The following is a 26,788-nucleotide window of genomic DNA, read 5'->3' as shown; positions in this document are numbered from 1 at the left end:
AGAATGGAGGTCTGCTCTTGCTGGACTATTTCTTCTAGCTAGATGTCTTCCCTTTAAAACGTCTCAGTAGATTAATATTTTTCGTGCGAGTGACTTCTAAATTTGATAACCCAAAAAACATCACAAATCTATGTTTGGATCGTTTTACTTCGAGTTATCCTTCCAGCCAATTATGCAATCTCTTTGCATTTCAGTGTATCCCACAGAGGGTTCTGTGTAGACTGCTCCCTGCTCTAAATTACTCTTGGTGCAGAGCGAAGACACTAAAGAAGCTGCAAGTAAACAAGAGTCTGAGGTATCAAAGCAGCATCAAAGCCTCAAGTTGCTGCCATTGAGTTTCCCTGACTTGTAGAGATACACTGAAGATGTTTAAAAAGGGATGCCTGAAGATATCTTTCAAAGGTGACTGTTTCTAAAACCTGAAGGGAAGCATTCAAATAAAGTCTCTGCTTTTAGAATCCTGCAGCACATTGTTATCCAGCAAGTGGGATGCAGGTATCTGTCATTTCTACGACCTTCAAGCAAGCATGCTTTTGCCAGGAAACAGAAGAGAAACAAGCGCCTTTCCTGTGGAATTCACACAGAGCTGGAACACACTACATTCAAGACCACACTCCAAAAAACTGCCTGGTTTATACCACAGAAACTCTCATCTACAGATACAGACAGCTGTGGACTCGTCCTCCTTTTCTGTCATTTGTCCCTCTCTGAAAAGGGAGAGAAGATCCGAGGTTAATCCTCTCTGCAGCTCTGTAAGGAAGTCGAAGAAAGAAGAAAAAAAAAGGTATAATGCCAGAAAGCCCAAGGAGGCACTTGAGATTAAGCCACTAACTATTGACATTGTGTGAGTGGCAGGTAAAGTCACCTCTGTTCAATGGGTTTTGATTGTCAGCAGAGAGCAAGACCTCCCCCTAGTGGTTCAAGAGCTGTACAGATAGTTTGTCATTGAGGTTTGTTTCTCACTTCCCTGAGGAGAGATGCCAGATATGCCCCGATAGACATGCTTGTGTTTTATCTTCATTATTCATCATATGCAATACAGCCACTCGGTTTCCACAGCAACTTGTCTCATCTCCTCAGACGGACCTGCTAAACCGAAAAGGTCAAAGCAGATCACAGGAGGATGGAGGATTATTCAGAATCATTGAGAACAGCAAGTATCCGGCGCTGCATATCAAATTAACTCTCAACCCTGCCATCGTCATGGCAGCTGTTTTTATCAAGGGGATTGAGCAGAGCTCAGATGAGCAGTCAGTCAAGTTTCAGATGGGATAAGTACAGAGTGGGAAATACAGTGAAAGGTTTAAAATAAAAACCCACCAGTAGTAAACAGGATGGGGAGAAAGTGGAAAATGTTATCCGTTACAGAGCAGCAGTTTCACAGCAGAGAGGAAGAAACAGAAACCAAATGAGGCCAGATGAAAGAAGAAACAAACTAAAGATTTATTGAAGGCAGCAGAAGTAAAGAGACAAGAACAGAACGGCAAAGGGGGGGGGGGGGGGGGGGGGGGGGGGAGTGGGGCACATACAGAGACACTGGTGTGTTCAGATAGGTTTAATGTCTTTGTGTTACAAAAGGCTTTTTTTTTGTTTTTACAGCTCCAGAGAGCTCAATAGGTCTGTATTGTTTTATCAAAATATACATGTTTCCAACGTAAAGTGGATATAATCCAAATCATTTTGTGGTACAAAAACATGAATATGTACAACCATCAACCCCGCTTCATACAATAACCCCACCCCGCCCCCATATAAAAAAGGAGAGAAAATAAAAGCTTTTAACAAAAATCGAAAGGCATATAATCTACACAGTCGACATCACAGCTAAGACTGTGGTTCAGTTAAGTATCCATTCTAAGGCAATCTCTACCAAAGTATAGGCTCTTTGTAAAGTCAAACAAAAAGGGATACGAACGATATACAGTAAAGGTCAAAATCAAACGATATTTTAACTTCATGTGACATTTGTCCAAGGCATCTGAGGATCAGAGGAAAAAAAGGGAAAGTGAAGCCTTGTGGAATACCAGGAATGTGGGGGGAACCTTTGAAAAATCAACACTACAAAACAGCGGGGGTAGAAGATACTTTGGTCCTTAACAGCAATAACCGTCAGTAGCTACATGAAGCTTCATTACAACATGCATATTAATCTTTTACAAAAATAGAGACAGAGCGCGTCTGTATGTGGTCCAAAACTACAGTGGTCGAGGTGGTGGACTCTGGTGCATGAGGCACGCAGGAATGTGACGACGTTTAAGACTTCAGCGTGATGGTGGCCAACTTGGACCTATCATTGAGGAAAAGTGCACTAGAACCTGACTGTGATGTAAGTGGGCACAGACAGGGAGTGGGTGAAGGCTTTTCTCACCCCGAAATCCTTTTATCTTGAACTTAAGGAAAAAACAGATAAGCTGGGTTTTATCGATACAGTCCAAGCCTGTTGGTACTTTCTGTTGACAAATGCCTCCAAGCTGCCCTCTCACAGGTACGATTACCTGAATAGAAATGGAATAAAGGCATCTTTGCAGACAGGTATGATAAAACACCTGAACCAGAGGTAAACAAAGTCAACTGACCCGGCCGGAGAGTGTTATAAACTCAAGGAGTCAAGGCACTGTGATGATGATGATTAAACCCAGTCACTACACACACAGATCAGTTAAGCTTGGAGGTGATACACATATCGATGCTAACATTTAAAGAAAAGATAAATGAATATATATGTGTCCACATACAGATGAACATAATATGGTTAAATGAAGCCCCAAACACCATTGTCCCTACTGACATAGGACTAAATAGAGGTGAGAGGGGACTGCGAGTCAGGAGGGCTGGATACAGCTCGACTCGTGCCACAAAACATCTAACAGAGCTACACCACCTAGTAAAATATTAGGCATCTAACTGACTTACATTCATAGATTCTACATACATAAAAAGGGGATATATGCATACAAACCTAAAGATAAACATTTGTGTTTTTTAAGAAAACAACTGAGGATTAAATGAGCCACTTCCTGTGTTCTTACAATGCTGGTACACACCAAAAGGCTTTAAAAAGAAGGCATTTCAGGAGCCACGCCCTGTCCGAATGAAGCCAGAGCAACACTTTAGGCAACCAGGCTTTAGGGCAAAGTAAGGCACAAGACTGTAGATAAAGGCATCGAAAGTAAAACTGTGTCCTTATTGAGTAACTTCAGATAGTGGTATGGATCCCCTGAAGCAAACGGGAAGGTGTAACGAGACAGGGAAAAAAAAATCTACAAAAAAAGGGAGAAAGAGGAAATAAATTGCTGTGAGCCGAAACTAAATCCTTTGTGTCAAACCGTTTCTGACTGGCCAAACAGGTTCAAAGTGGTATTGAAAGAAAGAAAGAAACAAAAAAAAAAGCACACATATATCCACACGACTATCATAGTACAAGGAATGCTGAAGTGTGTCTGGTGTGGATGTGATTAATCCACATAAGTATACATCCAGGGTGGAGGGTGTCTCTTTTTTTAAGCAATTTGGTCTAAAGTGACAGTTCACTGGCTTCCTGTGCTCGCCCTCCAAAATAAAAACATGGTTCATTGCAGAATGTTGCCCGTTCCCTGAGACCCCCGGGTACGAAACTATTGAGGTTAACAAAGAATAAGTCGTTTCAACTTTTCAATGCTAGAGATCTAATAAGAAATTAGATTTTTTGAAAGCATGAGCAAGATTTGGACTCTTATTTTTTGTATCACTGCAAATGTGAATACTGTCCACATTACTACACGCATGAGAAGCCAGCTGCAGGTGTGGCTTCAGTTTCAAACCATGAATTTCTGCAGAACAAAAGGACTTATGTAACTTCTCTGGTAATGACGAGGGATGGATTCCTGGATTCAAAAAGCTCAGATTATATTCACAATTATAATTGGACTAAAACACGTCAAATTACCACGTGTCTTTTTCTTGATATCAAAGTAGAATTAAATGTCAAAATGCTAAAACTCTCAATGGTGGAGTATAAGTAAGAGTGGAAGCCAGGGGAGGCAAAATTCTACAAAGAACCACAGCCATAAATATGTAATGGTGACCGTTTCCCACTGAAGGCAACCTTGAAAAACGCAGCTTTCAGGTGGAATCAGGCTTGGAGGGAGGAAGAAAAGGCACTCAGATGGTGGACTTGGAGAAGGACACTCGAAGGTGGTGGTTCTCTCCCAGATCGTGGTTGTGGAACTCAATGAGGGACTCGATGGCCTCCTCAACTGAGCCCATCTGTATCAGGGCCATCTTCCGGTCTTTTCTGTTAAAGAGAGAGAAGGATGTGTTAAGATGAAGTCAAGATGTCATTCTAGTTTGTTAAAGTTGCAAGTTGGAAGAACAGACGGATGACTCTCTGCAAAGAAAATCACTTCATAGTAGCGCTTTGCCTCAGAAGGAGGCTGTTAAATTTTCTGATGAAAGACAGGAATTCAACAAACAATAAGGACGAGACAGCTGAAGAAAACTGACTCAAACTGGAGTGAGACTTACTGAAAGAATTTGAAGGCCTTGACTGTGGCTCCTGAGCTGGCGAAAAGCCTCCTGAGGTCATCCTCCACCACAGACGGCCTGAAAGCAGAGAGGAAAACAAAGAGTCAACACAAAGCATTTAGGAGGGTTTACAAACCCTGTACTTATTTAGATGGTCCCGTCATTTCTGGCACAGTGGAACAACACACAAGGGGCATCATTAAATGTAAAAAACATCTCTGAATTGCATAGTTTAGAAAATACTGTCACAGCCTCTTAATCCCAGGCACTATGTATAAAAAAATGAGTCAGGACTACAAAGGAATAATAAAAAAAAAAAAGCTTAGAGCGCACAAGCTGCCGGGAAGAGAGTGGGAATGAAAATGAGCCTTCTGCAGCAGCAGCAGCACTCACGGTATGTTGGAGAGGTGGAGTGTTGCAGAGGGAGGGAAGATGTTGGAGTAATTTTTGGAGCCGGGCTTCTTGAAACGATGAAGTGGCGAGTTGCTGTAGTCCTTTGTGAGGCCCTGGTCCTCGTGGCCTTCTCTGGGCAGCTGCACTGTGGTGTGTTTGGAAAACGTCACGCGCATGTCCCTGCCATGAAGACGCTGGCCGCTCAGGTGACTCATAGCTGGAAAAGTTAATGAAGAAAAGACAGTCAATACTCTGCTTCCCTCGCGAATATGATATACTTGTGTCTGCTCAGTCAAGGCACACTCGCTATAGGATAAAAACAAACAAAAAAAAGGTACAGTATGGTGAAGATGAAAGAACATCAAAGGGAGGCAACAGTTTTCTTCAGGGCTGGTGTGTAGCTACCTAGCTGAGCCTGTGTGCTATCAGACATCTGGATCAGAGCATTCTCCTTCTTATTGAACAGGATCTTCACTCTCATCACATCGCCATACACGCCTAAGGAGAAAGAGGAAGGGGTCACAATAAGAGTGCAGCAGAAAAACAAAACAGCCTTAACAGGAGTTACGCAAACAATCACAGCAACAACAAACAATTCATTCAATCTAGAGCATTTATAATTACTGCTACTAAAAAATATTTCTGATTAATAAGTCATTGTCAGGCTATTCTACGCATTTCAGGTTTAATTCTGAATGGAATTGCTACAACTAATCCTACATAAAGCCCTCCTAAACAATTACAGATGATGGTTCTATAATGGTTATGCATGGGAAGGGGGATGTAGTGATTTCAGGGCAAAAATCAAAGAGTAGTTAAAAACAAAAAACAGTGGTTCTGATTTGAGTTGATTTTTTTGGGAGCGACTTGAGGGCCTAACAAAGACATGCAGGAATACACTAAACATGCACATACCTACATTAGAGTAACTGAAAGAGACTGCAAAAAAATAGCATGGTGACATAATCCAAGAGATATGTCAACTCATAAAACACTAAAGAAGCAGCAGCATTTCATCTAAGTACTGATGCTGAGTGACCCGAGGCATCCGTTGAAACATTAACCTAACAGCAATGGGAATTTGATGAATTTCCATGGTTTCAAATTGGACTGTGCAAAGCAAATGAAGTGTTGACTTTTATCCTTTCTCCTGGGGGGGATGCTTTAGAATTTAGATTGGCTTCTCGCCTCATTCCTGAATCAAATGATCCCCATATTTCTATTTAGTGAGGCGCATTCTCCATTGAGGGGCTCTGCGCTCTTTTGAAGATGAGAGACTGCGAATGTTTTTTCGCCTATGGACAGTGGAGCACTGCTGTTTAAATTTTAATGAAATGCTGCAGCTTTGTGAGGTTCTCGCACCTTACTTTCCTCACACAAACCCACAACAACCAAAACAGGTCATACAACCCCCAAACAAACAGACAACCCCCACCCTGATAGCCAGTAAGCCTGATGACGAGACATCAGTGGTTAAAAAAAATAAAATCAAAGCCAACAACATGAGACAAGACAATGCCCACCTTGCGATGGTAACAGTAGTAATAAATAAAAGGAGATGAAAGGATGATAACGTACCGAAAAGAATAAAGAGGCAGTGTGGCGTAACGCTCTTTAGAGACAGCAGGGGGAGCAGCGGGGCAGGGGCCAAAGTGGGATAGGGAGACAGGGGAAAAGAGACGGAGCGGAGTGGAGGACAGTGGAGTGGAGTCGGGACATGTCCGCAGGCCACAGGCAGCGAGGTCCACAGGAAGGCCACAGTACCATGGAGGAGGAGAGGCATGAGGGACGAAGAGAATGAAGAGAGGACAAGAAGGAGGAGGGGATTCAAACAGCATGAGAATGGAGGAGGAGGAGATAATGGAGGAACAGATGATGGCAAAATCAAGGTTGCCAATGTTTTTCGTTGCGTTTTCAATTTGTGGGTGGGATCCAAATTAGGGAAAAGGATTATGACGAAAGATTTGGGTGTGTGGAAGGAGGAGTGGTTGTAGTTACAGAGGAGTGGCAGGGAGAGGAGGAGGAGGAGAGAGAGAGTAATTGGTTGTGGGGCGTGCAGTCAGTTGGCAAGAGTTGAGGGGGGGGGGTTTAAAATACAAAAAGAGGGAAGGGGGACAGAAAGAAGAGAGAGAAAAAGGAAGTAAAAAACAAGGTCAGTATACACAAAGAAATGTAGTGCTTCAGACAGTAGAACTGGCTAAATTAAAATGCACTGTCACTATGGGAACACTAGGAGAAAAAGAAGAGAAAAAAAGATTAACAATGAATACAGAAAAAGGCAGAGACAATATGTACTTTTAAATACATCCTATGTTAATCTAGATTATTAAAATATATACCATTAAACAGTCAAATCTTAACCTTAAAGTACACACGCTTTAAGTAGTGACTGAGAGAATACAGTAACTGTAACGTACACTACACCCTATTTAGAATTTAATTTAAAAAGACCTTAATCACAGACATGATGTTTTACTTTTATAATATTAAGAAAAAGTAATATTGTCTCTCCAACAACTCAAGAATGATTTCAACTAATGGACAAAAATGAAGATATGAAATGGTAAGTAAAAAAAAAAAAAGAAGTTAGTGTTTTGAATAAACTTAAAATTCACAGTGAGCAAAGTGGCAGGTCAGAAATGCAGCAGGTTTGGTCAAACACAGAGAGGGTCTGAAAGAGAAAAGGTTCGATGACCCCACTTTTTTCATTAAAAACTTTGGTAAGGGTTCTCCTACTAGTCTGATCTCTTGACGGTGGAGGGAAATGGGGGGCAAAACGTTGGCCCCTGAGGAATTGGATCGGTGAACCATAGTGTAGAACATGCACTGTAGCGGTATGTATTATCAGCACTGCACTGACAGAGCCGGGTGTAGCACTATTTAAGCCTGGTAGGTGTACTGACCTCAGGGTTCAGGTTGCTGACCAGCAAGACATTGTTACCCCCAGTGGGAGCAAGCCCTGGCAGGCCGAGACGGCTAGCTGCTGCTGCTGCTGCTGCCGCCATGCCTCCGTGGCTCACACCCAGGGAGGCAAGGGCGCCGGGCATACCAGGCACTGACAGACCTGTAAGAAACAAACATAGTATGCTTTCACCTGATTCCTCTCCTCATGCTGTAGGGATGATGTAAAAACTGAACACTGAGATTTATACAAGAGTCTGCACAAAGGCCAATTTGATTCTGAACATGGCAGGCAATTGTCTGCTGACAGGAAACACGGCTCATTAGAACAGGAATAGCACAGTGAGAGAGTTCTACTGACCTCCCTGCTGGATTGCAAAGGCTGGGGGGAAGGCATGGGCTCCACCATAGGGAGAGGCTGAGATTAGGCCTGGTGCAGCTGGGACAAGAGACAACAAAGATAAGGATACAAACTTCTCATAAAATGTTTACTCGGTGTGGAAAATTCTTCAGTGTTAGCTTGTTCAACAAATAAGTCCTTGATGTATCAGTTTGTTGAAGCTTTTCAGAGACAACTGGATGTGTGTACGTAGACATGTTTACAACTATTCACATGATCAGAAACATTTGTTTGGCTTGTTTCCTAATCTTACCAAATGCAGCTGCCATGGTCTGGTGATCAAGGGAGGGCTGTGAATCTGCAGTGGGGAGGTCCGGTCTGGTGTAATCCCTGCTCTTGTCGTTATTGTATTTGACGTTGAGGCTGGTGAGCTTCGAGAAGCTGATTCTCAGGGTGCAGCAGGCATTGTAGATGTTCTGCCCATCCAGAGACTAAGAAAAAAGATTGGAGAATTAGAACTGATACAGTGTGGGTGGGAACAATCAAACATGACGGTGCAGTTGAGATGAATACTGTAGCAGCAGTGGTTTGGTTTGAAAGGCTTCTTTTGTTGTAGCTAATCTCAACTCATCTATTAACGTGACAAAGCACCCATTGATCTAGTTACTCAAAGGTAACATCGCTCTGAAACCTCGGGACAAAAGATGATTTGTTGAACAGGTACGGTCTTACCAGTTTGGCGTGCTGAGCTGTCATGCCATCGGCGTACTGGATCAGAGCCTGGAACTGGTTATTCTTAGTGAAGGTGATGATCTTCAGGACAGTGCCGAACTTTGAGAAAATCTGGGGAGAAGAGGAGCATGATCAGAGACGACATCGCAGCACAACACTTCAGGAAAAAATAGAACTCTCATTACATGAAAACAAAAGAGTATTTATTTGCATATCCTTTTTAAACTAGTCAGTAAAACTCATTAAGTTCCCATTATTTTGTTTGTGTCGCAGTACCAGAAATAGTCTGCAGAAAATGAAACAAATACAAGCTGCTGACAAATATTTCTCAGTAACATGATGTGAAAGGGGAAGGAAAAACAAATGCAACATTATCCCAAAATATTCATAGATACAGTGGATGTAAAGCAGGTTGTCAAGCTGTGTAGATTACATGATACAGTCCAATTATATGTTTTCGCTTGCAGTAGGGGATAATATGATTTTCAATTTGCTGTGTTTTCCTTTTAAAATAATAAGTGGCACTTTAATTTTCTACACCCAAACAATGCATGTTTAATACTTAAAAAGGAGTGGAACTATTAAAAAGAGAACTACAAAGTACAGTCTGTACCTGGTGTAGTACATCCAGGGTGACAGGGTAGAAGAGGTTTTCCACGATCACTCTGAGGACAGGGCTTGTGGACACTGCTCCAGCGAGGCTGCTTGCATCTGCAGCGATGGCCATGCCTCCCATTCCACCTCCGTGCAGTGCGTTGACTGCCTGCAGGGCTGCCTGGGCACGCTGCAGAGAAATGACAGAAATTCTTAGTACAATGATTATGTACTGTGTGCAAAAGTATTGATAGCTGGATGACTGTTGACATTAAAAAATATGCTAGTTACTGGTGTTGTAGTACTCGAGACTGGTCTTGGTCTCGACACTGCTTATTTAAGGTCTTGGTCGCGTCTCGGAATCAAAAGCATTTGTACTCGGTCTTGTCTCAGTCTCCGACTGGGTATTTTATATCGAGACCACCACTGATGCACTCTGTGTCCATGTCATTACTGTGATAACACAACTAATAAGAAAAGGCTTGACAAAATAATCCTGTGCACTTACCGCTATGACCTCCTACCTCTCCTGAGATCTCAGGCAACAGAAAACACAGTTTTAACTCTGATCTAAAGCGAAAGTTAAAATAACGATGACAAAACAAAACTAAAGGAGTCAAAAGTCTCTCACAGCGCGTCAAAAGAAAGGCAACAAAGACAAAACCAAACCTTGTTTGTTGCTGTTAATTGTATTTAAAGCTAAATTAAATCAAATAAACAGAAGTCTTTTATTTTGTTAACTCTCATGATGATTTTTCATTAATGTATATGGTCTTGGTCTTGTCTCAGTCTTGCCCTGCTTTTGTCCAGGTTTCGGACCCTAAATGTCTTGGTCTTGTTTTGGTCTTGGTGCACTCTGGTCTTGGTTAATGTGGTCTTGACTACAACACTACTAGTCACCTTTACGAAATAATCAATAATGTGCAACAAAATTATTGAACTCAAATCTAAAGACACTAATCTTGTGTGTGTGCGTGCACAAGCTCTTACCACTTGGTTTGGGGAGTTGTCTGTCTTGAGCTCCTTGTGGGTCGAGTACTGCATGTAGATGGGGTGGTTTCTGATGACAGGGGTGACTGAGGAGTAATAGCTCACCATGGTCTGTGCACACTCCTCGCTGTTCAGTTCCAAGAACGCCTGCAGAAGAGGATTAGAGAAAGATATCCCCATCACATACACGGAGATGCCACTCAGGCAATATTTAATAAGCTATCCCTGTAGCTTAGCAGACCTTTCTAATAATGAGCATTTTCAGAGCTCATTTATATTCAGCGCTCATCAGTTTTCATTAAAGATCATTATTGATTTTGACAGAGCTCCAGGTGACACAAACAGACAGACATTTAAAAGAGTCTTGTTCCTGAAAACTTCAGCTTCTTGAATTGTCATCCTACCTCCTGTACAACCACTCTGACAAAAGGGTCATTGTCATTATTACCAGGTCAGCACAGAATGCTAGAAAGCTGATCCCTTTTCCCCGGCTTAAAGAGAGTCGTCTCCCACGAGTGCAAGTCAAACTAGTTTGGTAAGGAGGCCTTCATGTTTGAGTCCTTACCTGGTTTTTCCCCTTCAGCATCAGCAGATTAGTGACCTTCCCAAAGGGCAGTCCCAGTCCAATAACCTCAGCTTCATTTATGTCGCTGGGCAGCTTGCGGACGTGGACCACGCGTGATGGAACACCGGGACTGCGGGCGTCACTTTTGAATTTTTTGCTGTCGTTGCCATTGGCTGCGGGGGAAACAGAAGCAGATACAATCAGGGAGGGGAACAGAAGAGGCTCCGGTTCGTCTTGAATAATGGATTGATCGTCATGGCAACACAAACAACACAGACACGACAGAGCACTTCAATAAAAGAGGATGCACCCCCCTCCATGGCAACAGCCCTACCTGCGTTCATGATATAGGGCCCGTTGGATATGCAGGAAGAAAAGAGTTCGTCGGATCCCCTCTGCAGAAGGAGAGAAAACAATGGTTCACTTCAGCACTCGCACCAATGAAGGCACAGCGTGGCAGGTGGAGAGCACGGATCTCATATTACCGAGCCATTGTGTGATAAAGCAGGAAGTAATCTGATAACCAGGAGAGGATTGAGCAAACACGCTAGAGGAGAACTCTACCTTTCTCGCCAGGAAGAATTAAGTGACCAAGCTTTTTAGAGGAGATATTTGACTTCCCATCACGCCTTCCCTCCAGTTTTCACTCTTGCAGTAATGCCTGGTTGAAAAGTCACAGTCATGCTGGGCCATTATGTCTGACTTCAATCAATGTGCCAAATGATCCTGCCTCGCACTCGAGCTACCGTTCAGATTTAAGCACACAAGTCAGCAGTAAAAGCTTATCTCAACAGCAGCTGTCAGTCAGTACAACCCATATTCTCATAATTCAGCATCGGGAGGAGGGATAACACTGAAGCCCTCTGGAAGGGAGACAAGATGAGGATACATCCAGCCCACACTAGTTTACTGTCTGCTGTCTCCCTCTCTCTCTCTGTGGTAAATATAAAATGCTGTTTCAGCCCTGTGTGCGTGTGTGTTTGTGGTTGTGGGAGATGAAGTATAGCAGTCACACGAAGTGGCTCAGCAGTCTAAGCTCTACAACACTCTACAATGGAGGTCCTGTTCTGGCTGAGACTAGGGGTATTGTTTCAGGGCGGCACACACACATATGGAGCCCTGAGGACTCTTTGGGAGTTGAAGAGCCCTGGAGCACTTTTAAAACAACCAGTCATGCAGGTTCGCTAGCATTCCTCTTCTCCACCTTGTGAGTCTTGGTCTTTACATATGCAGGATGCTGGAAGGAGGAGGATAATAAGTGGGGCTGCAAAGTCTTCTAATAAAAGGCAGGGTTTATTAATCCTGCTGAAAATTTGGTGGAGGTAGTGAGTCAGGGGCTGTGAAAGCACAACACTTAGAAGTAGAATAAACTACCCTTTGACTTCCAGATGGCTGGGCTTAGTCGGTCATCCCCACTCGAGGGTCGTGCAAACAACGTCTGCTGACTCAATTTGTGAACTTAAAAAGGAACAAAAGTCATTCCTACGTGTTTACAGGGGAGTCAGGAGCAGTGTGCTTCACTTTCAAATCTGAACATACATAAACTAGATGTGGGCTATGATTTCTGAATATATGAATGTTCGTTCACTTAGTAAAAATGGAAGAGTTACTGCAAATATTTTCTCATTTGAAAAGAGCTATTTTTCATTGTTTTAACTGGTGCCTGGTTGTAGTACAGTATTCCCGCCAGACAGTGGCTACAGAGTGTCTTAAAGCTGTTTTCTAACAGCATTCTTTCTCTTCTGTTACTGAATGCGAACTGCATTAAATAGCAAAATGAGAAAACATGAGCCAAAGTCGCAACGATTTTTTCTGTTTCTGAATCTCACACCACTACACATGTATTAACAGAGACTGTGCATGGCTGCAAAATGTTAACATACACGCAATGCCGCGTCTCAGAAACACTGACATAAAGATCGAGACAGGCGCTGCCATTGCCCGCTACTAGCAGCATCCCGTCCTGCTGCTGGTTACCGCGACTGACACACAAAGGGGCCGTTAACCGGACAGGTCTTAGTGTGGTTGTGAATGAGAGTGTGTTGTGGTGGTGGTGGGGTATTATTTTTGGAATAGTATTTTGGCTTGAAATATCCATCCCTATGCCAAACAGCAAAGTATAGATGACTAACATGCATTAAAGATTACAAATCCCAAAAGGAAGTGATGCATGCAAAGTAAAAGAGAACATTCAATTGATGTTTGTCCATAATAATGTAAAAAGCTTCAGATGAATAATAACAGACTATAAAGGTTATAGTATAAGTGTAAATCTGATGCTCAATGTAAAACAACACCAAAAAACATACTTTGGCCTGATTTAAGTGCCACGGCCAAATGCACGCAATGAGAAATGAAGGAAGTGGCTCCAGCCTGACTCAACGCTTGTGGGCGGGCAGCGTCACATTATCAGTCAGCAGACTCACTCCAAACAGGAAGAGCAGAAAGATCAGGCCTGCTTCCAGGGTTTTGCTAAACTTCCTCCTGGGGACTGATGGTTACTGTTCTATGGTAAGACTTCCTTTCCCTCTTCTCTCTCTCTCACTCCATTCTTCCTCATTCTAATAATAACCACAGAGCTGAGGCAGTCTACAGTCTAGAGACGGGAACATCAACTCTCAAACTGAACAGAGGACTGTTACGACTGACTGAAGAATATCCTTATAGGTTCGGGAGGACAGGTTGCAGAGAGTGCAGCGCGGTGCAAAAGGGGAAAGTTTGAAAGGCAGGGGAAGAAAAACAGAGCTTATAAATGGTTTGTTGGTTGACTCCCACGCAGTGCCAAACCAGTTTTTCCATCACAAACCCACTAAATGTGTATTGACTTGTTCACATCCTTTGTTTGCACAGGACGTAACAGTATAATAGCGGCCTTCAGGATACGATGACACAGTACTGAAACTGTTAAGCAGCTTCCACTTACTGACAATGAAACAGCCCACCTTGAGTCACACTTTATCAAGGTTTATGGGAGTATTTGCAGTGCAACAAAGACGGGAAAAGGAACATGGGTCCTTTAGAAATTTTAAAAAACAAAACAATCTTTGTAGAAAACTTCCTCCAAGGTAGTTTTTGTAGTTGGGGTTTGCAAGCAGGGTATTTTGGACCTTGCAAGGGGGGGTTGTTGGGTGGCAATCACAATGGAAACACAAAGGAAAAGGCCACAGGTAGAGACACGTTTGTTCACTGCGATTAGACTTCGCCCGTGGTGGAGGGGAGGGGGGGTGGTTGGTGGGGAGCTGTGCCTCACCAGGGGGCTGGAGGGGGGAGATTGGAATGTGACCGCGGAATGCCAGACGCTCTGCCCAGACGGAATAATTACAGATTCCAGAAAGGCAGTGCTCCATAACTCAGCATCATCATTACCACAGCACATAAAATCCAGAAAACAGGAAAAGTTTGAGAACAAGACTCACATCGGGGTTTAATCTTGTAAACTGATCAACACCCTTTTAAAGGTTGTGTCTTTACAATGGCGAGAAAGCAACAGTGCTAATTGTAATGTATAGAAAGGGCGGGTGTGTCCCTGTAATAGGAGAGTGCTTGTTCAAACAGCTTTCAGGACTTTGGTCGGGGAGGATGAGGACAGTTACAGGAGGATGGTTACAGCCCTTACTTCAATTACTCCACCTACACATAGCTGCCCCCAGGCGCTGTTACCAAGGATGACTACTTAAGCAGGCATTTTTATTGGGTACGTGAGTTAACAACCCGCACTTTCCCAAAAACAAACATGCTCTGCTTCAAACAAGTTTGCATACACTGTTTGCACACGCAAACATCCCAGAGTAGGACTCCTAACTCACTGAGAGAGGCACACAACACCTCGCCCATTGGTCTGATTCAGGCAACAAAAAAGATTAACACTGCACTAATTTGATAATTTAAGTCTTGTGATGGACGCAAGACTGAACAAAAAGGATCAAGGCAACGTTCAGCTGCTTTTCTTAACATTCCTGCACAGCCAACAGGCTTTTAGAGAACACACACACACACAAAATAAACAACAGGAAGTTTCATTTCCGAACAGCCCGAAACCTAAAAGGAACAAGGACGGGACAACATCAAACCGCACCTTTGTTAATCTCTTCACCTAAAAGGTTGAATATCCATACTTAGAAGTCATGCCACCTTATTTGCAGACAGTTCTGTTGTGTATCATCAATCTTAAAAAGGAGAAGCAGCTTGGAACTGTAAAGTCATTGCACATGAGAAATGGTTTGGCAGCAGTGCTGTAATTACAGAGGAAGCTCTTGCAAACCGACTGCTATGTTAGTCAGGTCTGCAATTTTTTTCCCAACTGCACTCCGAAATTGTAAGTTTCTAAATTCCCTGTTTCGTCACTTTGAATTTAGCTGCAGAAAAAAACAACTTGATACGATTAATTCTATAATTAGATACACATTTATATCTGTAATGTAGATCTATAGGAAAGTGAAAAAAAGCAACCATGCAAAGAGAAAGAGAAAGAAGATGAAAAGTTGCCTACCTTTGTGCCAACTGATATGTCATGGACACTGCTGTGAAAGAGAAGGAAACGTCCATTAATACAACAGCAAATGAGCCAACATGAGATCCATGGGATGGGTCTAACGATTCATCTCAGCAGATTGTAGAGTAGTGTCCTCACGAAGCTCTCAGTCCTCACAAACTGCTACTCAGAGGAAATAGAGCCCACTTCCTCATTCAGGGTTGGGATCATACGAAACTCAAAATTCAGACAGTACCAAAGATGAGGATTTTTTTATTTGCCACTGCCTTCCTATCTTAGCTTATTTTAACTCGTTTTAAAAGGCACATTTTAAATTTACTTTTAATATATTTCTATTTTTCCTTTTCTTTTCCATGTTTCATTTTATTTGTCACTTTAATTGTGCTCTGTTATGCTAATCTGAATGTCTCCAATGCTTTTAATGTTTTAATGTAGAGCACATTGAGTTGCCCTCGTGTAGGAAATGCGCTATACAAATAAAGTTGCCATGCCTTATCAAAAAACTTACATAACCATGCAATATCAACAAGATACTTACTCAATCTCAGGGACGTAGCCGGATCCCAGAGGGTACAAGTCAGTGTCTAGGCGGCTGTAATGGAGAGAGGAGAGTGGACACTTAGCAGGATACAATGAAATAAATCCATGTTACTCGAAGTGTTGTTCCAAGTCTTATCGAGGAAACATTGAAGGCTGCATCGGAGGTAGCTTTAACAGTCAAAGTAAGAGAAAAATCACCCGGTTTTCTGATAACAAAGCACGATTGTGTGTCGTATCCTGTAAAGTTACCGCGGTGAAGAGGTCTCTCTAATTCAATCAACGTGAAATGTTCAGGCCAGACATCTTCAACATGGCCCTCAGTCCACAGACGAGTGAATGCGGAAATGAGACACGTTGCTTTAGCCAGCGCTCGAGCTCCCGTGAAGTTACCAAGGTGCAGTTAGCTTCTGTTAACTAACGGCTGCGCTCGCGACCGCTCGAGTAGTGCCCGTGTTTAATTAAACAGAATCAAATGAACGCGGTGAAGTCGTTCAACACGTTAGTTTACGTTTGTTTTACGTTGAGATATAATAATTAAAAAATGTCCCTCCAAAGCGTTCGCAAAACTCACGTTAGCTAACAGCTGCTAGTTAGCTTACGCTCCTGCTAACTGTTGCATGTTTTGATGAAAAAAAAAATGTTTCTAAACTTTCCCGGTTGAACGGTCGAGTCAAACCGCCTTTCTATCACATTTACACAAAACTCAGCCGAAGTATAGAAAGGAACTGCCCCAGCTCTCGGTTTGCCTTGTAATATTAAAGTCTTAAGAGTGGTTCTTTTTCACTTACCCGTCCATTGCACAAGAAAAAAACTGCAGGTCTGAAGCGAAGGTAGGGCGGCAGACTTGCTTGATTTTCTTACAAAATGGCTGAACACACGGAGGCGAGCGCTGATTAGTCCAGGGAGTTTCAAGAGCCAGAAACAGGCGGGGACAAGCCTCTACTTGAGACGTGATTGGACAAGACGACCATCATTTTGTGAAAACAGGAGGCCGCGGCAAATTTCCAGTACATCATATGAAAGGGTAAGGAGTGAGTCTTCTTTAGTGTCTGGTTTGTGTGATTAAAAAACAAACTCACGGTTGAATAACAAAGCAGCAAAATGAAAGGGGAGAAGTCAGAATGTCGTGTTTGAATTGAAAAGGGACGAGTAGGTAGTTTATACTCGCGAGGAGCATATGAAAATTTTAAATGTGAAAGCCTGTAAGTGGTTCATGTGGAGAAAACCACTGACAATACTACCCTTGGGTGTCAGTAACAAAATGTATGAAGAAGATGTGTGCTCATTTAGGGCCCCGCACACAGCCATTCTCTATGGGCATTGAGTATCTCACAAAAGTGTCCTGTACCCCAGTCCACAACCCTACTGCACTGGAAAAAATGCCCCACCAAAAACAAGAAAAAAAACGTATATAAAACTGATTTCAAGGTATTTTTATCTTGAAATAAGCAAAAAAATCTGCCAATAGAACAAGTAGAAATTTGCTTGGTAAGATGTCTTAAAATAAGATGTAATATTTAGAAAACTGTGATCTTAAAATTAGCAGGGAAAACTTTTTTTTAAGCAATATTTTACCAGTAATTCAAAGTTTAGTGTCCCAGACTAAGACAGGAATGCTAACAATTAGTATTTTTTCACTCAAAAAAAAGATTTTTGCACTAACACATTTCATGTCAACTTCTTCATTTGAGATATGTTCACCTTCATTTGAGTTGTATTATAGCGGCACTTCTCTAGGTTTAAGACCTTCTTGTACTTGAAATAAGATTACAGTTTAATTTGAGCATTTTGAGATATAATGTCTTCTCATAGTGAGCTGAATATACTAATATTCACTCATGTTGATTTCTAGGATAAGCCAGCTATGCTCAAAAATAGGTGTTTCATTGTGTGCATGTAGTTTGAGGATGTATATTTTTATCTGATTTAGAAGAAACAGTGCCTGAAAACTGTAACCCACCCTTTAAAAAGCAACTTTACTTTCTTTCTTTCTTTTATCAATGGAGCTGTTTTCTGATAGATCCTCCAATAAAATGCATTTACTTAAATCATGTAAAGTGTTTGTCTTAAATCAAGATTATCCATCATCTACAAATAAGATCTCAGCTTGAAAAATGTCTGAAATGTAAAATAAACCTTGTTTCTTATAAATTACCACTCAAAACAAGATCATTTCAAGATTATTTGACTTAACAAGATATTTATGATGCATTGTCTTAAAACAAGTCCCTCTATCTTGCTCAGATGTTATCTGTTAAGTAAATTCATCTTAAATCAAGTGGGATATGACATTTTGACTAAAAATGAGTGTATTGGTAGGTTTTAAATATATCTTCCGATGCACCTGTACATCATCAGTGTATCCCAGTCCAAAACCCAACTGTTGGTTAATAGGTTTCACCTGTTAAATGGGAGAACTAACTCAATATCAGGAGAGATAAGCTATATGTTTGTTGACTTGGCCCTCACTCCACATTATCAAGTTTTGGGAGATTCACAAAGAGGTTTTAGTTGTCCTCAGTGAAAAGGGAATTCAGAGGCCCATAACAGAAGCCTTTTCATTTTACAGCACAGTCCAACTGTCTGTGGTTATCCGTGATGCCAAATATAGATCTAAAACTATTCAAATTGCCAGATGGTTTCAAGTATTCACATTGAGAGCTAACATGTGCTGCAGTTTCAAGCTCCCAGAATAACAACAAAACTGGTTTGGGTTTGTCACAACACAATCAATATGCTAATTACCATGATACTTAGATGGTATACAGCTTGATGGAATCAGGGTAAGATCCTGTAAACAGCTTGTGCAATTTACATACAAAAGGCAGAGCTTGGAGTTGACAAGCAAGGCAGCATCTCAATAAGGCTGTGTAGGGGACCATCATAAACAGTTCAAAGTTCAGTTTGGCTCAGTTACACATTACTTCAAGTAAGTGCATACAACAAGGGTATGTGCACCCTTACACCAAGTAGAACCATTCGTTAACAATTGAACATGTGTTTTTAAAGGTAATGATCTTGTATCGGCACTAGAGGAGGGAAAGAAAAGGGATGCAAGTTTCCCACTGTGGAAGCATTGGGCAAGCCAAATGAAAGAGGTCTGTTGTTGAGAGAATTTATTATTTGTTGCTTATTTCTCTTAAAAAATATTGTTCCACCTATATTCAAAGAAGAACATGTTCTGTTGTTCTGTAGATTTAGATTATCACATATGGTGTTTATTTATTTTAATTTCTCAGTTTGTTTTTGGTATTATTATTATTATTATTATTATTATTATTATTATTATTATTATTGTTTGTTGTTGCTTTTTTACCTTTTGTACTTTTTTGAATATAAACCCAATTATTTTTCTTTATTTTATTTTCACTATTATTTATTTATCTTTTATTTTGAATTATTATCATTTATCATTATTGGTTGTTTTTTCATTTATTCACTTATTTTTTTTCTTATACAAAAAAACATCACTTGCTTTAATTGTTTATATCGATCTCCTGTATGTAATGTGTACAAATTCAAATAAAAAAATATTTTTCAAGCCTTTTTAAAAACTTTTTTTTTCTATTTTCCAATGTTTTTACATTGGAGAAGGGGGGTACAATTCCTATAGTTCTTAGATTTAAGTAAGTAAGTTAGTAAGTAAATTGTATTTATATAGCCCTTTTTGCAGATAAAAGTCACAAAGTGCTTTACAACGACAGGACATACAGAAAAATAAATAAAACAAAACCGATATAGGCAGCATAAAAAGTGCAGTGGTTACATAATTCATTAAAAGCATTAAATGTTGTGAAAAATCAACTAAATGCCTGCGTGAACAAGTGAGTTTAAAGAAAGACTTGGAAGTATCTGCAGATTCTGCAGAGCACAGTGATGTTGGTAGAGCGGTCCAGAGTCTAGGGGCAATGGCATGGAAAGCTCTGTCACCATGAGTAGTGAGGTGTGTACTAGGAACACTTAAAAAGTGGAACATGTTTGACCTGAGTGGGCGAGGTGGCTGGTAGGGGTGAATGAGTTCTGACAAATATCCTGTAGCCTGGCTCTGTATCGAAGGTTAGAGTGAGAATTTTGAATTTGAATTTACCAGTAAGTTCTCCTTTTTTTGGAAATGTAGTAAAAAAGCTGAATTATGGTGCCTTGAAATATGAAGTTAAGAGTAACAGAGACCCAGATCCAGTAGTATTTGATATAACTATGTGTAATAACCACAGTGTGTGATGTTTTTTTCTCATTTTTCTTTCTTTGATAGTATGACTCCACAGCTCCTGGTGCTGAAACACTCATTCTAACAGTGATGCCATCCTCATCATACTGCACAGGCATCAAGAGGAAAATGATATTTCAGGGTGAGTAAGACTGGATTTGAATAGAAAAATGACATTTTAACGTATCACAACCATATCCATCCTCTTTTTCTCTCATGCTGTGGTTGCTAAGGCTTACAATTTACAAACTAATCACAGAGGAAAGGTAATTACTGTTAGCTGTTACCATAGCAGCAATTAGATTGAGCTTTGCTCATGTAGGACTGAGGATTTGTGTTGGGTCTTCTCCTAGAAATGCTATTTTCTCTTTTTCACTTTAAATTCATATTTTATGAAAACTTCCTCCCATGTTTTCTTTCCTATGACCTTTTTATTCCACTGGTCAAATTCAGGACAGTAAGCTTTTTCTTCATTGACTGTGTGTGTTGGTGTGTTTGTGAGAATGTGGAAAAGCATTGTCATGAGTGTGACCTAAAAACAGCACACAATATATCCTGTGTCCTGTGATGTGGAACACCATCGCCACTACACTGCAAAATATGTCTCAACACATAAAAAGTATCCACAAACTGAGAACGCCACATTCATACAGAACAGGTAATGTTATTTATTAGAGGCAGAACTTCTGAGGCGCAAAGCAGTACTGTGTAATTGAAGCTGCTCTGTTAAGTAGTGCATATCTGACCTCCATCTAATGAATGCCTTGTTTAAATACCCCTCCATCTTTGTCTCTAATTACTCCCAACCCCCCGTCCTTCTCTCTTTCACACACACATGGTGCAATAGATTCTGCAGACAGGATTAACTTCCAAAACAGTCGACGTGTGCTCTCTAGTGGTTAGTTTGGGGTATTGTGCTGCCATCAGGGAGGAGGTTCACTTATTCTAGGAGGGCCAGATCAAACAGATATCTTGGATCATTTGTGCCCTCAGCTGTTGGGTTTTTAAACAAACTGTAGGACGTTGCCATTTCACATAGGATTGTGGTACCTTTGGTCTCATAGGCAGAAAAAGGATGTCATCCACAGGAGTTAAGTAGATATGTATTTAAATTAAAATGTGTGAACTTGTGTTTGTTATTATGTGTATTCTTATACACTTGTGTGTGTATGATGTGTGTGGGACTACTGTTGGGGACAATAAAGATTTTCCAAAATCCAAATCCACTTTGAAATGACCAAACAAATGATATATTAAAGGTGTATTCATTTCACACATGCACAAAACTCCTACTAAAAATCACAAAAATGCAGCCCAACAAAATTTAGGAGCAAGCAGCTCAAATTGTTACCCCAACATAACCCTGGCTTTTTCCAGCCAGCCCAGTCATAAAATGTCCACATGAAGCCTTGTTGAGCTGATGTGACTCACCAGGATATAGGATGAAGAATTATTTTCAAGACAAAAAATTGATTAAAATGCAAAAGATAAGCACCAAAGGGCCATGAATAGGATTTTGAGCCTGCTACCTTCTTCAAGGGTTGTGGCCTCTGTACATGGGGCGTGTTACTTCACCGCCTAGCTAAACCAGAACCCCAAGCCAGTCAACTTTATCCCAAATTTGTAATAAGTACAGATTGTGTCAATCTGAAACTTTTCAATACTCTCCCAAAGCTGTGTAATAAAACACATCTTCCCTGATCTGTCCTACGGCACAAATGGAAAAACTTCAAATCCTATAATTGGCTGCTTGTAAAACTTTGCCAATAAAACTTGGCAATGCTCCTTTTAATGGGAACTAAGCATTGTTATATCTGCATATTTCTGTTCTACTCTCCAGGAGAGTGTCCCGCAGCCAACCTGTGACTGCATCTGCTAAGATGCCAAAACAGACTTCATCATTAAATCAAGGCTTTTGTGTGTGCTCCAACCTACAGCATGTGTACATTTGGTTAATTACATACACACTTATCTGACTTGCTGTAAACAAACAGTAGTTTTATTCAAGATTAAACATTTAGACGACCACAGAGTAATGAACAGGCATTGGTCTAACACAAGGTTGCTTTTTCTGCTGCTGCCCCAGAGACCCACTATTAAGCATAGCTTAAGCTCAACAAATGTACATGTGTTTCTATGTGTGATGTCTGTATACCTATATAGAAGCACACATGTGTTTATGCAGTCCATACACACAGACTGTCTGATAGTGTCCTGCATAAAGTTTGTATCCTGGCAAAATGCTTCACTTTAGGTGTGGAGATCATTCAATACACCAACTGTAGTCTGCATATGATCTATTGTCTGAGCTGCTTTTATTATAATAAAAATTATAATAATATCTTTACCATTTTTGTGTAGTATCTCCTTGAGATTAGAAGGCAGTGGGTCGTTATGACCAGGAGCAGAGCAGGAAAAATCCCATCCTAAAAATGGCGGCAGACAGACAAGTCCAACCAACTGAACCTGACAAAGGCACCAACAATACACAGATGTATTCATCTTTTTTAAAAATACACACATCAAATACAATATACCGCCTTGCAAAGAGGCCATAGGAAAGAAAAATAAACATGAGAGTCAAGATAAGAAACAGAGTTGCAAGTTGTACAATTACAGTGGAACTGCACATATGGAAAGCATAGACTATATTTCATCTGTCCACGCCTGCTGACCTCCCTGTGGAATGTAAGACAGGATCATTTCTCCGGTGGTAGACGCAGGCAGGACTTGAGAGAATGCATCTGGCACTGAAGGTTGCAAAAGACTCTCTTATCAACGAGTGTATGCAGGAGGCAGTATATTCCCACAACCCCCCCCCCCCCCCCCCCCCCCCCCCCGTGAGTAATACAAGAGGGAAGAGTCGGAAAGAAAATTAGTTGGTGGATGGAGGGTGTTAGACGAGAGTCAGGATTAGCACCAACTTTAGAGGTTTTTCAAACTGCGTGTGTCTCCGAGCATAGGAGGTGGGGCTGTGTGGGTTTGATGATGAGGATGAAAGTGCGTGATTGTGATGTAGAGGTGACAGTGAGGGGTGAATCAGACATGGGTGAGGCCTGGGGGGAGCTGAAGCATCACTGTCCCAGGTGTCAGTCATAACAAAACCTGTACTGTCTGCCAAACAAGTGAGGAGACGAGGGCCTAAATGTATCTCAATAGGCTTTCTGGGATTGTACTTGCTATAGTAAACATGCAAAATTTGTCTTACTAGAAACTTTGCGAGGAATGATTGCTAGCTTTTCTTATAAAGGTGGCTTACTTCTAATCTAATACAATCACTATAAAGCTTAGCTTCCTGGGCGTAACTACTTCCTTCTGCTTTATTCAAGATCCCAAGATAGCGTCATTACTTCTTCGAAATCAATTCAAGTTTTTCCTTTACTGTAAATCTATTCAAGAACTATTGGGCCCAGGTCTACAGACAAAGGGTCAGGGGTTAAACTGGGAGCGAGTGGGACAGAAACCAGCAGCTGACCAACAACACACAGTGAAATTACAGTATCATCAGATTTTATTTGGTTCATCAAGAGACAAAAAGCTTTAATTTTTTTTTTCACGGCAAGCTGAGCAAGCCCGCCTCTTCTCATTATGGTGGAACGAATCCCAATTTAACCCCTGGATTTACATTCATGTGAACGTGATATAGCGTATAATAAAGACCTGACAAGTGACAAGACAGTCCAAACAGTTGCAAGGCTTCATGCAGTGCTACCTCATTAAGATTTACATTGATTCTACTCTTGAGAGAAAGAAATGGTTGATGCATTTCAAACCGCGGCGCAACGGTTCTGCGTGACTCTAACGCTCATAAGGTAAGTGAATCCATTTTGTCTAAAAAATACAAACGCTGTGATCCTCATGTACATGTGTCACATATAGTATCTATGGGAAGCGAATGCGGTTTGCAACATGGTCACTGCTCTAAATAGCCTCTTAATCTCAGTGCTGCAGATTTCTTTTAAACTTAATGCACATTTCTAACACTGCCAATTATATAAACTGTTACTGATAGAAAGACTTGTGACTAAAGATATGAGCACATATGAGTCTAAAGAAAGCACAGACACTTTTTATGATTGTAACGCGTTCTGGTAGTGCTTACAAGCTTACATGCAGTTTATGGTTGGAGATGATATTGAGAACCCAAAACAATAAATACATTGTATAAAACATAATTTCATATCAATATATTAAAATACTATTTAAAATAATATCTTAGACAATATTGCAATATGAAATTGACTGATAAATAGTTGGTAGGCCTACACAGAGAAATATATATATTTAAGTATCTGTGTCCTTCATAGTTTGCTGTTTTGACTTAAATGATTTGAAGTTTCCAGATTTGCCCCAGAGGGTAGCAGTACAATCCAGAGAGCTAATACATTTTCTTTTTTTCCAACAATAATAACAATGAACTTACAGTACACAGTCCCATAATAAAGATATACATACTGAATACAATATAAATGTCAAGACAGAAAAATAGAAAAATATCAATAGAAATCAAAAGTCAAATACATATCAGAGAAAGTATACAGAGAAAAGTGTACTTATGAGTCTCTGTGGTTCTTGTTGTTGTAGCTGGAGCTTCTTTTGGCTCTCATTGTTGGTGTATTGGCTGTGGAACTGTACTTTGTATTTTTTTCCAGTCCTGACACACACACGCACACGCACACACACACACACACACACACACACACACACACACACACACACACACACAAACATACACATACACTCTCCTCCACACGGACACAAAGTAAAACACATCTGCAAATACAGACACATGCAATGGCGCACATGCCTGCACAGGAGCAGGTGTGCACTCACCCACACACACACACACACACACACACACACACACACACACACACACACACACACACACACACACACACACACACACACACAGACAAACAGACAAACAGACATACACACACACAGCTCACATGACCGTGCAGCATTTGCAGGTCTGTTTCTTCTCCTTCTCCTTCTCTCCTTCCTCTCCGCCTCCGTTGGCCTTTTCTTTCTCCGCCATGCTCCCGTTGGGTGGAGCCTGCTCGTCTGTGGCCGCCTCCCCTCCCGCTTTCCCCTCCCCATCCTCGATGACAACAAACTCAGCCTTCACATTGCCATCCACTCCTTCCATGGCGGCGCGGTTCTCCTGCTCCTCCTCCACCGTCTTGTATCCCATGAACACCAGGGTGACGGGGTTGTCCGCGCTAGCTTGGTCAGGACTGGGACCCAGCAGCTTGGCCTCAATACCTGTCACCTCTCTCTTGGGGGTCTGACCGGAGGTCTGCACTACTCCGTTCTCACCTATAGGGGGCACCAGAACACCATTGAGAGGTTAGAAGAGTGTCAAAGGAAATAGGGTGGTTAGAGACAAAGATGGAGAGGAAATATTATTTTAATGACCTCCGCCGGAAAGGAGCTCTTTAATAGAGCAAATGAAGAGGCCATTATTAGCTCGCTCCCTCTTTTTGTCAAAGGTGTTCAGACTTTGTTGCCAAGGGTTTCCATGTGGTCATTTGTTGCCATGGGTACTCAACTTACCTCCATTTTCTTTGGCCACACCCTTTTTGGGTGGTGTGTCTGTCTCCAGTTCTTCAATCTCTTGCTCCAGCCTGTCTCAGAAACACACACAAGTGCACATCAATAATACAGTTGTGTAACTTATCTACATGAGAGAGACTATTATATATATATATATATATATATATATATAAAACATGTATGTAATAAAACATGTGATATGAACAGCTCCAAAAAAATAGGACAAAGCGGTGTCCTTTAAATATTTGATGTAGCTGATGGTGTTACCCTTTGCAAATCCCTTTTGAAACTAAAACCAGATTAAAAATGTCAAAGTATGTAGCCCTTATATGTTTCACATATCTACACTTGCACGTAAAGCTTTGATTGGTAAATACAAAGTGACATCTGATCTACATTAACAACCTCAGCACCATCTATGTATCATAAAGCACATTTTTTGTTGTTGTTGATGTTTGATTGACGTCACATTTTTGGAGCTACATCTGAAATTGTCACTCAAATAAAATGACATGACTTTTTGTTTCTTTCTGTGACATCATCCACCCTGTCAGCTCACTGTGCCACACAACCACAGGGATCAGCCATCCCTGTCTCTGATGTTGTCTGGGGCAACATAAGAATTCTGCTCCATTATTAATTTGGCCTTGGCCTCAAGAATGAGAGGATATGCCTTCATTCCTCCTGCAGCTTTAAGTGTATGCCAGCCTAGATTTAGCAGAACAATGACACACATTTGGCTCATTCACTCGCAAACTGAATGACTTCTTGCACTTTCTGCTTTAGGTTTGTAGATGCTGACCTGAGGATGACCTGCTCCAGGAGTTTGGTCTTCACCTCGTCCTCATGCAGACGCTTCTGAGTCTCTTCCTCCGCTGGAGCTCCGTCCAACAACCAGCGCTCCCTCAGTGCCTTCGACTGAAAGACATCACAAATAGAGAAAAGGTATAAGCCAAGGCAAAGGATTTATTT

At 41.3% G+C, this 26,788-nt stretch overlaps 2 protein-coding genes and 1 long non-coding RNA gene across 9 annotated transcripts in view; 1 reads left to right on the top strand and 2 right to left on the bottom strand.

The window, feature by feature from the left end:
- Positions 1 to 1,540: 1,540 nt before the first annotated feature.
- Positions 1,541 to 17,177, bottom strand: LOC117806427 (polypyrimidine tract-binding protein 1-like). 5 transcript variants are annotated; one of them, XM_034675367.1, is made up of 16 exons: positions 16,839 to 17,177; positions 16,049 to 16,102; positions 15,508 to 15,538; positions 11,353 to 11,413; positions 11,019 to 11,191; positions 10,454 to 10,600; positions 9,483 to 9,653; positions 8,870 to 8,980; positions 8,451 to 8,628; positions 8,159 to 8,236; positions 7,800 to 7,960; positions 6,475 to 6,508; positions 5,302 to 5,394; positions 4,897 to 5,113; positions 4,504 to 4,581; positions 1,541 to 4,273 (listed from the first exon to the last, which is right to left on the bottom strand). In XM_034675367.1, the coding sequence occupies exons 1-16, from the start codon at positions 16,844 to 16,846 to the stop codon at positions 4,141 to 4,143; spliced, it is 1,728 nt and encodes a 575-aa protein (XP_034531258.1). In that variant the 5' UTR covers positions 16,847 to 17,177; the 3' UTR covers positions 1,541 to 4,140. The 5 variants fall into 5 exon arrangements, with proteins under 5 accessions (XP_034531258.1, XP_034531259.1, XP_034531263.1 ...); XM_034675368.1 differs by having other exon boundaries at positions 15,508 to 15,535; positions 16,839 to 16,968; XM_034675372.1 differs by lacking the exon at positions 16,839 to 17,177 and adding an exon at positions 16,622 to 16,802.
- Positions 16,469 to 26,788, top strand: part of LOC117806432 — a 57,267-nt gene continuing 46,947 nt past the window's right edge. Inside the window, exons 1-3 of one of the 2 annotated variants that reach the window (XR_004629668.1) lie at positions 16,469 to 17,074; positions 20,316 to 20,399; positions 26,603 to 26,761. This is a non-coding gene — a long non-coding RNA (uncharacterized LOC117806432). Of the gene's footprint in view, positions 17,075 to 20,302; positions 20,400 to 26,602; positions 26,762 to 26,788 lie in introns of both variants that reach the window. The other variant, XR_004629669.1, reaches the window with a different exon arrangement.
- The window catches only part of palm1b (paralemmin 1b), a 35,345-nt gene continuing 30,791 nt past the window's right edge, over positions 22,235 to 26,788 (bottom strand). For both annotated transcript variants that reach the window (XM_034675374.1, XM_034675375.1), the window contains exons 4-6: positions 26,619 to 26,734; positions 25,817 to 25,887; positions 22,235 to 25,579 (exon numbers count right to left, since the gene is read on the bottom strand). In XM_034675374.1, coding sequence (XP_034531265.1) covers positions 25,206 to 25,579; positions 25,817 to 25,887; positions 26,619 to 26,734 — 561 coding nt within the window. In that variant the 3' untranslated portion in view covers positions 22,235 to 25,205. The remainder of the gene's footprint in view (positions 25,580 to 25,816; positions 25,888 to 26,618; positions 26,735 to 26,788) is intronic.

Source organism: Notolabrus celidotus, chromosome 22 (assembly GCF_009762535.1).
Source record: "Notolabrus celidotus isolate fNotCel1 chromosome 22, fNotCel1.pri, whole genome shotgun sequence".
NCBI lineage: Eukaryota > Metazoa > Chordata > Actinopteri > Labriformes > Labridae > Notolabrus > Notolabrus celidotus.
Note: the sequence above shows the minus strand (reverse complement) of the source record. Positions and strands in the feature narration are given on the sequence as shown.